Here is a 15,773-nt window from a genome sequence, read left to right on the forward strand (position 1 = left end):
TTCGAAGAGGTACTCTATCTAGATTATAGTTCTATAGTAACATATGATATGGAAATTTCAATTATAATTAAGAGATTGGGAGAAGAAGAATATACATGCTAAAAGACAAACTTTAAACCCTTAAAAACAACCCTTAGAGTTAAAATATTGCCAAAAGATTTCTTAGTGCGCCTCTAAAGGGCCAACTGAACATACCTACCAAATTTGAACGTTTTTGGTCCGGTAGATTTTTAGTTATGCGAGTGAGTGAGTGAGTGAGTCAGTCAGTGAGTGAGTGCCATTTCGCTTTTATATATATAGATAGACTATACAAATACAAATAATGTAAATACAAAAAGACAACTACAAGAAAAAATGTTTGAATAATACTAACTTGCGCTGAGACATCCGTCTATCAGAAAAATGCCAAGAAATATTAGAACTTTCAAATGCATGGCTGTTGAATCTTACAACCAACTGCGGGATTTGAGTGCCACACAACTAGCGGCTCGACTTTTTATACAACCAGTGAACAGTATTGAAACGTCCAATCAACAACTGGGCCTATATTGTCCTATCGTCAGATTCATTTAAAAACTGTCAGCATTAGTTGAATTGACGTTATCTGTGAAAAACACTTCACTTGCTGTCATTACTGTAAAATAAACTAATCTGTAATCTGTGATCAAAACTTCATGGAATTTTTTAAATCAAGTTTTATTGCTAAATTTCAAATTTATCTATCAAATAACAGTTTATTTGAGTTATGTACTCAACATTTGATTTGTTTTAATGTTCAATTAAACGCCTCAATTCAAAAGTCAATTGAGTAATCACTTTGAGGAAGCAAAGAAAAGAAGATGAAGAAGAAGAAGAAGAAGAAGATGAAGATGATGCAGAAGAAGAAGAAGAAGAAGATGATGATGATGATGATGCAGAAAAAGAAGAAGAAGAAGAAGAAGAAGAAGAAGAAGAAGATGATGATGATGATGCAGAAAAAGAAGAAGAAGAAGAAGAAGATGATGCAGAAGAAGAAGAAGAAGAAGAAGAAAAAGAAGAAGAAGATGATGATGATGCAGAAAAAGAAGAGAAGAAGAAGAAGAAGAAGAAGAAGATGATGATGTGATGATGATGATGATGATGATGATGATGATGAGATGATGATGATGATGATGATGATGATGCAGAAAAAGAAGAAGAAGAGAAGAAGAAGAAGATGATGCAGAAGAAGAAGAAGAAGAAGAAGAAGATGAAGATGATGCAGAAGAAGAAGAAGAAGAAGAAGAAGAAGAGAAGAAGAAGAAGATGATGATGATGATGATGATGATGCAGAAAAAGAAGAAGAAGAAGAAGAAGAAGAAGAAGAAGAAGAAGAAGAAGAAGAAGAAGAAGAAGAAGAAGAAGAAGAAGAGAAGAAGATGATGATGATGCAGAAAAAGAAGAAGAAGAAGATATTGTTTTCAGATTAAGTAACTTAATAGATTTAGTTAATCCATGTAGATGTAATTTGAAGTTTTAGTACCATACTCAATTAATTGAGCTTGAGTTTTGTAATTGGATTTTTACAAGGTGGTGAAAATTGATCAAGAAATGGTGCATGAAAAAACATAATTATTTATAAGTTACTTAATTGAAAACAAACTGGGGTACTGAATATTTAGAGTTTTGCATAATATCATAATAAGCAGGTTGGTGACAATACCTTAATTGTCATTGAGGCAGCTTTCAATAATCTAACGAGCAATTTTCTTTTCAAGTCGCATGTGAAATTAAAATACAAGTATAAAGAGTCAACAAAACCAATTAACATATCGAAAATAGATTGAAAAATCAAACTAACGTCAGTTATGTGTGTTTCATGAATAAAATTGATAATTCTGTAGAAAACGTAATAAAGTTTTGAAACATCAAGCTATGCTATAAGTAGTTTTGTGTTCCATTGAATATTCCATTTTTTGCAGGGCGACCTAGTTCGGTCGGAGCTTGGCCTGTAACAGCCATGTATTTACAAGTACTTGTGATCTTTTGCTGCTGTGTAATAAATAATTTCTGTTCTTCATACCCAGGTTAGTGGAACATATTTACAAGTATTAGGCCCGCCACAAAGTAGACCCACGCCAAACCCCGAAAAGCAACCCACGCCGTGGGATGTTTTGTAAAAACCATTGCTAAAGAATTATTCAATGACCGAACGAAGTGAGGTCTAAGATTCAAGTCGACGGTTTGGCATTTCTCTTAATGTTTATTTATTTATATGTTGCGCATTTACGGCGAAACGCGGTAATAGGTTTTCATGAAATTTGACAGGTATGTTCCTTTTTAAATTGCGCGTCGACGTATATACAAGGTTTTTGGAAATTTTGCATTTCAAGGATAATATAAAACGAAAAATCTGGTGTGGCTCACTCACACAACTTTCCTTGCCGTTATGAAAATTGATCACTGACGCTAGTGTTCCCGCGCATCTCAAGTCTACTATTCAAATATTTGAGCCAGCTGGTGACAGGGCAATAACGCTGGAGACACACATGAGGTCTGCTATCTCTTCATAGTGAATGATTTAATAGAATCAACAATAATTTGCAATTGAATAATCACATTTTCTCGAATTTAAAGCTTATTTTCAATTTTAGGTGAAAATGTTACTGAACATTAATTGTAGTGATTTTCATGCTCAATCTACTCCACTTGATTTTTTTTGTTTCAATTGTATCTGAAGTCTGATAATTGGGAATCTATCTGCATTGATGGGGCGGAGCTCCTGAAATTTTTACAGATATGGGACTTGTGGCAGTTGATAGAGCTTATCGATGACTATTTTAGGTATGAATTTGATCAAAATCGTTGGAGCCGTTTCCGAGAAAATCACGAAAAACCCTGTTTTTGACAACATTTTCGCCATTTTAGCCGCCATCTTGAATTGCATTTGATCGAAATTGTTCGTGTCGGATCCTTATAGTGGAAGGACCTTAAGTTCCAAATTTCAAGTCATTCCGTTATATTGGGAGATGAGATATCGTGTACACAGACGCACATACACTCATATACACACACACACACACACACACACACACACACACACACACACACACACACACACACATACAGGCCAATACCCAAAAACCAGTTTTTTGGACTCAGGGGACCTTGAAACGTATAGAAATTCAGAAATGCGGGTACCTTAATTTTTTTTGGAAAGCAATATTTTCCTTACCTATGGTAATAGGGCAAGGAAAGTAAAAAGGAGCCTCCTTCATACGCCAATATTAGAGTAAAAATCAGACTATAAAATTATTCATCATAAATCAGCTGACAAGTGATTACAGAGATGTGTAGGGAAGCCAGTCTATATTAAATATCTATATGAATATTGCTGTATTTCCATAAGGTCTGTAGTTTCAATCAAAGACCTTGAAGAGGTATGCATCTTTAAGCTGGGTTTACACCAAAGTTATTAACAGAATGTTAATAACTTAATCCTTATAGATTCTATTAGATTGAACGCAAGTTGACAAACACACATGTTCATCATGTGTATGATAAGTTATGTTCAATCTAATATAATCTATAAGGATTGAGTTATTAACATTTTGTTACAAAATTTGGTCTAATCGCAGCTTTGAAGTCTTTGGTTTCAATATTTTGTTTTGCAGTCACGGTATTATTATGCGTGTCCATCAGTATCAATATCCTCACATTCGAAAAAACTAATTTAATAGGTGATTAAAAATAATCAAATGAACTAAATAATGCTGAAGAAATTATAATATTTTTGATTGAAAAAAATTAATTTTCATTAGATGGAAAGATTATCACGGAACTGGATGAATAATATATAAATTCTGGAATAGAAATATATTCTATTCATTGTTTAAATTAACATGAATATTAATAAATTATGGAATACAAATTCAAACGTGAACTGACTTTGTCAACATTTAAAACAGTTGACATCAGGTACTTGTGGATGAGAAAACTGCGTGAGGTATGCTGTTCACAGAACTACTAGTAATCAATCAGCTGACAAGTGGATTATTCATTGCATGCAATACACAGATGTCTGGAGAAGCCTAGCAGTGGTTTACAAAACATCCCACGGTGTGGGTTGCTTTTAGTGGATTAGCGTGGGTCTACTTTGCGGCGGGCCTTATTAATACTATATAGTAAGGTCCACGTTACTAGTAGTTCTGTGAACAGTAGACCTCACGCAGTTTTCTCATCCACAAGTACCTGATGTCACCTGTTCTAGTTGATTCACTTGAATCACAATTCACAGTTGAATCATAATTTACTTTTGAAAATAGTTATTTGTTTTCTCCAAGATCTAAACTCACTTATGTTAATGAACTCACTATACGTTTGAATTTGTATCCCATATGATAATATTCATCCAGTTCCGTGATAATCTTTCCATCTGATAAAAATATTTCTCAACTATTTTAAAATGGGTTTTTTCAATCAAGAATACTAGTAGTTCTGTGAACAGTAGACCTCACGCAGTATTCTCATCCACAAGTACCTGATTGAAACTATAGACCTTATGGAAATACAGCAAGAGACTGGCTTCTCCACACATCTGTGTAATCACTTGTCAGCTGATTTATGATGAATAATTCTATAGTCTGATTTTTACTCTAATATTGGCGTATGAAGGAGGCTCCTTTTTCCTTTTATATTATCCTTGAATTGCAAAATTTCCAGAAACCTAGTATATACGTCGACGCGCAAATAAAAATGGAACATACCTGTCAAATTTCATGAAAATCTATTACCGCGTATCGCCGTGAATGCGCAACATATAAACTTTGAATGTTTAAACATTAAGAGAAATGCCAAACCGTCGACTTGAATCTTAGACCTCACTTCGCTCAGTCAATTATAATTTCTTCAGCATTATTTAGTTAATTTAATCATTTTTCATTTTATTTTCAATCACCTATTAAATTTGTTTTTCAAATGTGAGAATATTGATACTGATGGGCACGCATCTTAAAAAATATTGAAACTCCACCTTATAGAAATAGACACGGCCAGACATCTGTGTAATGCATGCAATGAATAATCCACTTCTCAGCTGATTGATTGTGAATGATTCTATAGTCTGATTGATCCTATCTTCAAAGTAGATGATATAAATATAGTAATATCAGAGTATGGAGGAATTCCTTTCCTTTTCATATTATCCTTAAAATGCATAATTTCAAAAAACCTTGTTTATACATCGACGCGCAGTTGAAAAAGGAATATTCCTGCCAAATCTCATCGAATTCTATGAACACGTTTGGCCGTAATCGCGTTACATACAGACACACAAAAGCAAATTGAGTTGAAACATAGACCTCACTAAGTTCGGTCAATAATGACAGTAGATAACGATAGGAGAACGGCGTTGCCGATTTCCTGCCTTAATTATTATATTTCCTAATTGTTAAAAACAGATTTGGCAACGTTGCGGAGCTAGAAAAGCATTGTGTTACCTGCTTTGTTGAATGATAGACAAAGATAGCAACACCAATGTTAATCAAATACTGCCATTATAACGTGGACCTCACTTTAGTAAGATTCACTTTATTATGTCAGTGGAAATGATAGGACACCGAAGTTGCCAATTCTCTTTTTCCACCAGCTTCTTTAGTTGATTGACCGAACGCAGTGAGGTCTATGTTTTAACTCGGATTTTCTTTTGTCTGTCTGTATGTAACGCGTTGATAGAATTCGATGAGATTTGGCAGGAATATTCCTTTTTCAACTGCGCGTCAATGTATACACAAGGTTTTTTTTGAAATTTTGCATTTTAAGGATAATATGAAAAGAGAAAGAATTTCTCCATACTCTGATATCTATATATATAAAAGCGAAATGGCACTCACTCACTGACTGACTGACTGACTCACTCACTCGCAGAACTAAAAATCTACCGGACCAAAAACGTTCAAATTTGGTAGGTATGTTCAGTTGGCCCTTTAGAGGTGCACTAAGAAATCTTTTGGCAATATTTTAACTCTAAGGGTGGTTTTTAAGGGTTTAAAGTTCATCTTTTAGCATGTATATTCTTCTTATTCTCTTAATTATAATTGAAAAAAGGCCATACCATATGTTAATATAGAACTATAATCTAGAGAGAGTACCTCTTCGAAACAGTTGTTAACTGGTAACTAAATTAATAATTCTGTCAGGTTGGCATTAAGTTGAGTTGACTTTGTTAGATTGGCAAAAAGTTGAAGATTGAAATGCATTTATCGCGGAAAAATTGATTGGGCACTGCTCTATCAATCAGAGCTATTCTTGGGAATATTATATTACTAGCCGTCAGGCTCGCTTCGCTCGCCATATCCGTTTAGCCAGACGTTTAGTCTGGATCCCCGATTGGATCGTCCTAACATATGATAAAAATGCGCAAATGGAAAATGTAGGCGAGCGAAGCGAGCCTGCTGATTTCATTCTTGGACGATCCAGTCGGGGGTCCAGGGGGCGGAGCCCCCTGGCTAAACGGATATGGCAAGCGAAGCGAGCCTGACGGCTAGTCACTATATTTATAATATCATTTACTTTGTATGATGCGTGCCCATCAGTATCAATATTCTAACATTTGGAAAACAAATTAAAAAGGTGATTGAAAATAAAATAGAAAGTGTTTAAAAGAACTAAATAATGTTTTTTGGAGCAATCTACATTAATTTTTACTGTGCTCATCTATTATTATTTCAGTTTTACAATTGCTGGCCCGGCGAACTTCGTACCGCCAAATAGTTAATGCATCTCATGACTAACTTTAGCTGGATGCACACCTAGGAGGCGCGATGCGGTATTTTATTTATATAGATTATTTTCCAACTGCAAAATAAATAATTTACTAAAAATCAATTAATTCTGAACACTGAAGACAGCACAATTATTCGAAACAAAGCAATGTCTTTAGAGCATGTGAGTCTTTAACCTGAGGCCGCACTACTGGATGGTTACACACAGAACAGTCATTTAGTTTTTACTCAGGGCGTTTAGAATAAAATACATGGGCGGTTATGGACCAGCACACACTCTTGTCTACTATCTACCGACGGCTGTTGGATGACGCAATGATTATAACAGCTGATTTTTATTTCTGTGTGTAGCCAGGTCAAAAATCTTCTCCAAAAGGATTACATGTAAACTTTGAAGGACCGTAGGAAAGAGTCCTGAAGTCAGATTACAAATTTGATAGGCCAGAAACCTGGTCCTGAACATAACAAACACAACTAAAAAAATCATCAAATTCAGTGCTCAGAAAAAAGTTATTGAATGTCAAAATTTGAGGCTTGATTTTTATTTATATAGATTAATATAGCTCATTTGTGTACAGTGCTATTTTGTTTTGTACCACTATTGTTCTTGTTTGACTTAGTAGAAATTGTCATATTATATGAATAATAATGAATATCGGGGCACTGAGCTTCGCTCGTTATTAATTTATAAACTATTGATAAACAGAACAAAATTTTTTAAAATGATATTGGGGAAGGACTAACAGGCACAGCCCAAAACTGTTTCTTCCTCGAATTTTGATTCATACACTATAAATAGTCCAAAAAGTAGGTTATGTTCCATACACTGAATCCAGGTTCAATTTCCAGTCCAAACGTTTAAAAACAAAAAAGTTCTAATTTAGATTATTTACAAACCAAATTGAATAACAAAATTACACTCACTAATCACTAAGAACTGTAAAACAATGATTAACTTTGAATATTATGATATACCATCTCATGTCAACAAATCAGATTATTTGATTGAGATCGAGTAAATTAGAATTTCTAGATTTCTCGTCAGATACGGTAAGCTGATTGATTACACAGCTGATCTCCCACACAGGCACACGCATCTTCTGTTATCGACAGACGACGAAATTATCATCTGTTTTTCCAAGGATAAATTATCCTTTTCATGCCCTTCAGCGAGTTTTTCCAGGGATGAGACCTAGTGTAATCTAATTTTTATATCATAAACCTACTATGTTAAAAATGTCGTGAAAATCATTAGAGCCGTTTTCGAGATCCGTTGAACATAAGAAACCAGATATAAAAATATAAACAGATAGATATACAGAAATTGCTCGTTTAATATAGCAGGATAAATATATAAATAGTTTCTTGGTTTTCCCATATAAGTATTTTAGTTTCCTAAAATCATTTTTTACAAACTGTATTTTTCTTAAAGTAGTAGTTTTTCGTTAATTCTTCAAAATTATCCTATTATATTAAGCGAGCAATTTTTGTATATCTGTTTATATTTTTATATCTGGTTATTTATTTTCAACGGATCTCGAAAACGGCTCTAACGATTTCACGAAATTTTGAACATAGTAGGTTTATGATATAAAAATTCTATTGTACTAGGTCTCATCCCTTGGAAAACTCGCTGATGAACATGAAAAGGATAATAATTATTCATCCTTGGAAAAACAGATGATAATTTCGTCGTCTGTCGATAACAGAAGATGCGTGTGCCTGTGTGCGAGATCAGCTGTGTAATCAATTAGCTTACCGAGATTACCCTAGAAATTTTAATTTACTTGATCTCAATCAAAATAATCTGATTTGGTGACATGAGATGGTATATCATAATATTCAAAGTTAATCATTATTTTACAGTTCTAAGTGATTAGTGAGTGATATTTCGTTATTCAATTTGGGTTGTAAACAATCTAAATTAGAACTTTTTTGTTTTTAAATGTTTGGACTGAAAATTGAACTTGAATTCAGTGTATGGAACATAGCCTACTTTTTGGAATATTTATAGTGTATAAATCAAAATTCGAGGAAGAAACAGTTTTGGGCTGTGCCTGTTAGACCTTCCCCAAAATCATTTTAAAGAATTGTGTTCTGTTTATCAATAAATAAATAAGTAAAGAGCGAACCTCGGTGCCCTGATATTATTTTTAACCCTGAAGAGACACACTGGGGTGTTTCACACGCAAGGGATTTTTTTCTGTTCTGCAGTTGACAATATCAAACAGATGGGAATTAATGCCCAGTCTAAATTAGGTTTGAAGCATTGTCAACTGCTCTCCACCACTTCCAGTCAGTAATAGCATTCTACAAGGTCACCAGCTCATCTTGTTCTTCGTTTGGGGTGTCTAACACCCCAGAGTGTCTTTTACATAGGACTTTTATCAAACACTTTTATTACAAAGATTTACTTGTATTGTCACTACTAATGTGGTATGGGATGATGGATCAGATAGGAATAAATGCTATGATTCTCTACAACTTGAGATTCAAAACAATAAAATGAAGAGACGTGAGTTTTTGATGGAGTTGTCATTGGCAATGATCAAGCCATCCGTTCAATCCGGATTAGGAGCTCCAACACTTAGGCGGAACATACGTACTTCTAAAATTAGTGTAAATATTGATAAGCAGTGCTTTACTTTTGATTTCTGTATGCACTTGGAACAAAAATGATTAAGAAATGATGAAGTATGGTCTAAGTACTTAGTTTTTTCATAATTTTCAAAGAAAAATGCAAAAGTTATTTGGGGTGTTCAGCACCCCTGTGTGTCTACTGTGTTAGCATGAAGTAAGTGTGTCTCTGTAGGGTTAATATGTGAATATTTCCTATTTTATTTATAATAATGTGAAATATTCCTTCTATGTTTAGTTTTGAAGCACGGCATCTGAATTTAAAAATCTATTTTATGAAAATAATTAAGGACTGAAAATTCTCTGAATTTAGGAACAACTACAAGACTTGGCCTATTTGGGACTATGTGTAACCTTATCTAAATTTGGGAGAGGAATAGCACAAGGTTACCTTATTTTTCCTCTTTCTATTACTCTGATGCTGTACTTATTGTATAAATGAATGAATGAAGAATATCTTTTTCTCTCAATAAACATACATTGTAATATGCATAAATAAAGAAATCTAATCTAATACTCTAATCTAAATTTAATTTCTTTGTATAGTACTTATTGTAATTCACTTGATTGGGAATATCAATTTTTGTTAATTTCCCTTGTGCTCCAATATTGTATATTTATTTATTTCATTGACAATCACAAATCATAGTTATAGTATATAATATGATTGGGAGAAAACAATAGGCATAGTCCAAAACTGTCTTCTCCCAAATTTTACAAATTTCAAAAAAGAATGAGGTTATAATTCTACTTTTCACTTTAAAAAGCCCAATTTCCACTTCAAAACTAAAAAATTTAAATTTTGATATTTAAAAACTAATTGAAAACAAAACTATTTTTCTCAAATCTCTACAATTTGGAAATTTTTGAGTCATTTTGCAAAAAAATTTTGAGCCACAAAAGGAACACAACTTTACTATTATGAGCACAGCTGTTTTAATTGTTGTACATAAATCTACATAAATAAAAATCGAGTCTCAAATTTTGACATTCAATAACTTTTTTATGTGTGCACCGAATTTGATTTTTTTTCAGTTGTGTTTGTTATGTTCAGGACCAGGTTTATGGCCTATCAAATTTATAATCCGACTTCAGGACTCTTTCCTACGGTCCTTCAAAGTTTACATGTAATCCTTATGGGAGAAGATTTGTGAGCTGGCTACACACAGAAATGAAAATCAGCTGTTATAATCATTGCGTCATCCAACAGCCGTCGGTAGATGGTAGACAAGAGTGTGTGCTGCTCCATAACCGCCCATGTATTTCATTCTAAACGCCCTGACTAAAAATAAAATGACTGTTGTGTGTGTAACCATCCAGCAGTTCGGCCTCAGGTTAAAGACTTGCATGCTCTAAAGACATTGCTTTGTTTCGAAAAGTTGTGCTGTCTTCGGTGTTCAGAATTAATTGATTTTAGTAAATTATTGACCGAGCGAAGTGAGGTCTAAGATTCAAGTCGACGGTTTGGCATTTCTCTTAATGTTCAAATGTTTATATGTTGCGCATTTACGGCGAAACGCGGTAATAGATTTTCATGAAATTTGACAGGTATGTTCCTTTTTTAATTGCGCGTCGACGTATATACAAGATTTTTAGGAATTTTGCATTTCAAGGATAATATAAAAGGAAAAAGGAGCCTCCTTCATACGCCAATATTAGAGTAAAAATCAGACTATAGAATTATTCATCATAAATCAGCTGACAAGTGATTACACAGATGTGTGGAGAAGCCAGTCTTTTGCTGTATTTCCATATGGTCTATAGTTTCAATCAGGTACTTGTGGATGAAAAATACTGCGTGAGGTCTACTATTCATAGAACTACTAGTTTAATTTGCAGTTGTAAAATTATCTATACTAGTAGTTCTGTGAACAGTAGACCTCACGCAGTATTCTCATCCACAAGTACCTGATTGAAACTATAGACCTTGTGGAAATACAGCAATAGACTGGCTTCTCCACACATCTGTGTAATCACTTGTCAGCTGATTTATGATAAATAATATTCTATAGTCTGATTTTTACTCCAATATTGGCGTATGAAGGAGGCTCCTTTTTTCTTTTATATTATCCTTGAAATGCAAAATTTCCAGAAACCTTGTATATACGTCGAAGCGCAATTAAAAAAGGAACATACCTGTCAAATGTCATGAAAATCTTTACCGCGTTTTGCCGTAAATACGCAACATATATACATTTGAACATTCAAACATTTAAACATCAAGAGAAATGCTAAACCGTCGACTTGAATCTTAGACCTCACTTCGCTCGGTCAATAAATAAAATGCCGTATCACGTCTCCTTAGGTGTGCATCCAGCTGAAGTTTGTCATGAGATGCATTGGCGGTACGAAGTTCGCCGGGCCAGCTAGTAAATTAATAGTAATCGACTTATTACTTTTCTCAGATCCGAGGGGCTCTGGAAGAGCAAGGGCTACATCAGAAGGAGATTATTTAGATTCACCAAATTTATCAGAACTGGGATATCACAACTATCAACCAACAAATTTCAATGGAGTAGATGTCTACAACAACGTGCACCCGTCACTGGCGGGATCAGGTGTACCCTACCATTCAGACAACCCAAAGCCCAAGACCAAAAAAGCCAAACATAGGCATGGCAAGAGACGCAGGGTGACCCAAGAACCCGACGTTAAGAAGCCAAAACGTAGGAGAAATAAGAAACGTCGAGGACAAAAAGGGGAGGTACCAGAAGATCCAGATGTTCCACTAATTAAGAATCCAGATATTAGTACAATTGAAGAATTAACACGTATACCACAACCCCAAGGTACCGATGTTCCAGCAATAAAAAAACCAGAAGATTTGAAACAAGTTGAAGAAAATAAGAAGATAGAAAATCTCCTCAAACCAGACCAAGGAACCGATTTTCCAGATCCCGATCTAGGAAACCGTTTTCCGGAAGTTCACCGTGAGATAGAAGAATATTTGAAACAGGTTGAACAGAATAAGAAGATGGAAAATCAACTCAAACCAGACCCGGAAAATTTCCTCCAACCAGACCAAGGAACCGATTTTCCAAAGGGGCCCGAACAAGGAAACCGTTTTCCGGAAGGTCTTGTCCAAGGAAACCGTTTTCCTGAAAATCAACTCCAAGAAAACCGTTTTTCTGAAAATCAACTCCAAGAAAACCGTTTTCCTGAAAATCAACTCCAGCGAAACCGTTTTCCGGACATAGATTGGGAAATAAATTATAGACGAAACCGTACATCTGTAGATGTGAATCCTGAAGAGAGGCCTTGTCCTGATCTGGAACCACAGACAGTGGTACCCCCTTATCCTGACTGTGGAAATAATCCGGACAGGAACAATAACAATCAAGTTATTTGCCAAGACAAGCATGGACTTAAACATGTGAACCAAGGTTGTAGAGAACCTGAAGATCCAGAACAGCCTGCAATTCATCCCCCTTTTCCAAATGATTGCATACAAGGTGGTAATAACTTAATTGACTGTAATGATCAACTGATAGATCCCAATCTTGGAGATAACAAAGAAATCCATATTCCAGAAGAAATAATTGAAACGGAACCTGTTGAAACCAATAGAAACCCATTCAGCCTTCACGAATTTGGTCATAAGATTGTGCATGGATTGCTTGGGGGAGGCATAGGAGGCATTCGAAAATCTGCTCATCTCAGAGGTCCAGGGTTCTACTTGGACTCACATTCCAGTCTGGGTGATGGACATCTTTACAGGACACAAAAATCTTTTGACGCCGGCCTGGTGAGGGGAAACCTTGGCATTCAACTGTTTTAGAGGAAATTTATTCAGAAATAAATGTCGATAAAAACTTTTACACTTGATATGTGACATAATGTGGACCTGACATATTTTTCATTTCATCTTGATAAAAACTTCAAAGTCCAGTTTTGCAACTGTTTCAGTGGAAATCTACCACGCATTTACTGAGTTGGTTAAAATTTACAATTTTATCTCATGAAAATGAAATATCATTTCCAACTACAATGAAATGATGATTTTATTTATCAGAAAACTCATAATACATGATACAATTTTTGTAATAATAACAATTGAAAATAAATATTAATGAATCCTTCTGATTAAATTACACACATGCAAAGCTTTAAAAATATTGGTTAAAGGGAAAATCTGCGGATTGAAAAGTGTGCGGGTATTCAATAAAAATGTCAAGTGATATTGAAAATAGAGAAAAATTTACTTTACCTTTCCTCCAATATTTAATCAGTGCAGTTCTGATTCCATTAAACTGTATAATGAGATTACCTTCAAACAGTGAGCATTGTATCAATGGGAGTCATTGATATTATGACGTTTTGAAGTGAATCTCAACTCGTTTATAAAGGGTGTTTATGAACTCCCTTCCAATACTCTAAGGCATTGTTCCTGGGTAAAAACATATCTAAATATCATATTTAAATTGTCTGTAAGTATTCAGTTACTCACACAGCGGCCATTTTAATTTTTTCACTTATTTTTTTCTAAATAATGGTTGAATAGACGGAATTGAAACTTTGCACGATCAAAATTAGTGTAATCTAGTGTAATCATGATCAAATCTAGTGTAATCACAGCTAGACAAAGCTACAAAAAATTATGATGATTTTTCAAATTCATAAAAAAATGGCGGCCATTTAAAATTTTGTTTCTTAAAGAACTCATAAACCGTTGTTTTTACAAAAATAACTTTTTTCAGTAAATTCAATTGCCTATTACATTTCATTTAATCATTTCTTTATTCATAAATTTGTACAGTGTATACAATGAATAGTGTAAAATATATATACCTATATATATATCTTTGATTAGATACAATTTGAAATAAAATACATAACAAATGAAAAATCTACAGAATACAACAATACAAACATACAATACAATTCAACTCATAGGAGCTGATCTCATTCAGATATTCTTCGATAATATAAAGAGCTCTTTCAGTTGAACATCTCTTTAATTCCAATTTGAATTTATTGGGATTCGGCTCTTGTTGGACTCATGTCGGTAGCTTGTTATAGGACTTGGCTCCTATGTCCTATCGATTGGTACCAGAGATCAGATTGGTACCTGATTTTCCAAGATTGGCCCTCTATTAACTGAGATATGGCAGCTTTAGTGGTTGGTGACCCACCTTTAGTGGGTTATGTAACTTTATTTTATATGCAACGCAAAAAGAGATTGTTGCATCATTGAGGCGATGCCTTGGTTTGCACTGCAACAAACTTTCAGTGGTCACCTATCACTAAAGCTGAAAAATCTCAGTTAATATTGGTCCAATCTTAAAAAATCTAGTACCAATCGATAGGTAATTAAATTTAGTAAAAAAAATTATTCTTGTAAAGGTTTTGTAAAACCAACGGTTTCTGAGTTATTTAAGAAACAACATTTTAAATGGCCGCAATTTTGTTTTATGAGTTTGAAAAATCATCATAATTTTTTTGTAGCTTTGTCTAGTTGTAATAAATGATTGTGCAAAGTTTCAATTCCATTTGTTCAACCATCATTTAAAAAAAATAATAAGTGAAAAAAGCAAAATGGCCGCTGTGTGAGTAACTGAAGACTTCCGGTCAATTTAAATATGATATTTAGATATGTTTTTTACCCAGGAACAATGCCCTAGAGTAATGGTAGGCAGTTCCTAAACACTCTGTATACAGTACTTCCGGTACTGAACAGAGGTAGATAGATACCATGTACATGTTTACTAAAGTGAGGTCCACGTTATAATGGCAGTGGAGAAAGATAGTAGATCAACGTTGCCGATCATCTATCTTGTTAATGCCTTCTATACATGATAGCTGATAAAGGTTTATTGATGTAATATAAACTGTTCATTCTCGTTTGAAATTAGTTATTTGTGCAACTAGTGCGCAAAGTGACAGTTTGCTGCACCGAAAGAAACGTTTACGCCTGAGCCGTAGGCGAGGGCGGGCGGAATGGCTTCTTGAGTGCAGCAGAGGAACTTTGCACACGTATTTCACATTAAATTTTTCCTACAGTTACCATTGAATATGAAAAGTGAGTAATTATGGATAAAATTGCCTGAAATCCATCAAATGTTTTTCTGTGTAATTTTATTATTAATAAAAACCTTAATTTATTGTCAAATTGAATAATAATGTAGTAGTAGATGAATGAAGGGGCGGCTGTCACTCATGTCTCTGTCCTCGTTGTCCATCGTTATTATTATAACCACTGTGCACCACAACACTATACCACAGTCACTGTTACCAACTTAATTTGATTTTGCTGCACTGGTGCTCCATATAACCTACTAACTATTTTGCATTGCCATGTTGCAAATCTGGAGTGCAGAAAAAAATTTTCCCGCACTAGAGCGGAAAAGTGATTCTTTGCATTCTGTAATCAGTGGAGGAATGGCCACTTTTCAAGGT

At 34.3% G+C, this 15,773-nt stretch overlaps 2 protein-coding genes across 5 annotated transcripts in view; one reads left to right on the top strand and one right to left on the bottom strand.

The window, feature by feature from the left end:
- The window catches only part of LOC111043480 (glycine-rich cell wall structural protein 1.8-like), a 100,084-nt gene that overhangs the window by 17,826 nt on the left and 66,485 nt on the right, over window positions 1–15,773 (bottom strand). Inside the window, exon 13 of one of the 4 annotated variants that reach the window (XM_039440669.1) lies at window positions 374–634. The exons of 1 other annotated variant lie outside the window; for it this stretch is intronic. Coding sequence is in view for 2 of the 3 variants with exons in the window: in XM_039440671.1 (XP_039296605.1) it covers window positions 374–434 (61 nt within the window). In the remaining variant the exon portion in view is untranslated. Of the gene's footprint in view, window positions 1–373; window positions 635–15,773 lie in introns of those variants that run through there. 2 more of the 4 variants (XM_039440671.1, XM_039440672.1) reach the window with 2 other exon arrangements.
- Window positions 1,798–13,564, top strand: LOC111045637. Its single transcript, XM_022331087.2, has 2 exons — window positions 1,798–2,045; window positions 11,783–13,564. Exons 1-2 carry the CDS (start codon window positions 1,979–1,981, stop codon window positions 13,153–13,155), a joined length of 1,440 nt encoding a protein of 479 aa, XP_022186779.2. The 5' UTR covers window positions 1,798–1,978; the 3' UTR covers window positions 13,156–13,564.

This window comes from Nilaparvata lugens, chromosome 14 (genome assembly GCF_014356525.2).
Source record: "Nilaparvata lugens isolate BPH chromosome 14, ASM1435652v1, whole genome shotgun sequence".
NCBI classification, from domain to species: domain Eukaryota; kingdom Metazoa; phylum Arthropoda; class Insecta; order Hemiptera; family Delphacidae; genus Nilaparvata; species Nilaparvata lugens.

What these genes read in the sequence shown, in the direction of transcription:
- LOC111045637 (XM_022331087.2), top strand. Translation starts at nt 1,979, where the DNA reads ATGTATTTACAAGTACTTGTGATCTTTTGCTGCTGTGTAATAAATAAT. An exon ending in TTTCTGTTCTTCATACCCAG is followed by an intron (nt 2,046 to 11,782) that starts GTTAGTGGAACA and finishes TACTTTTCTCAG; the next exon opens with ATCCGAGGGGCTCTGGAAGA.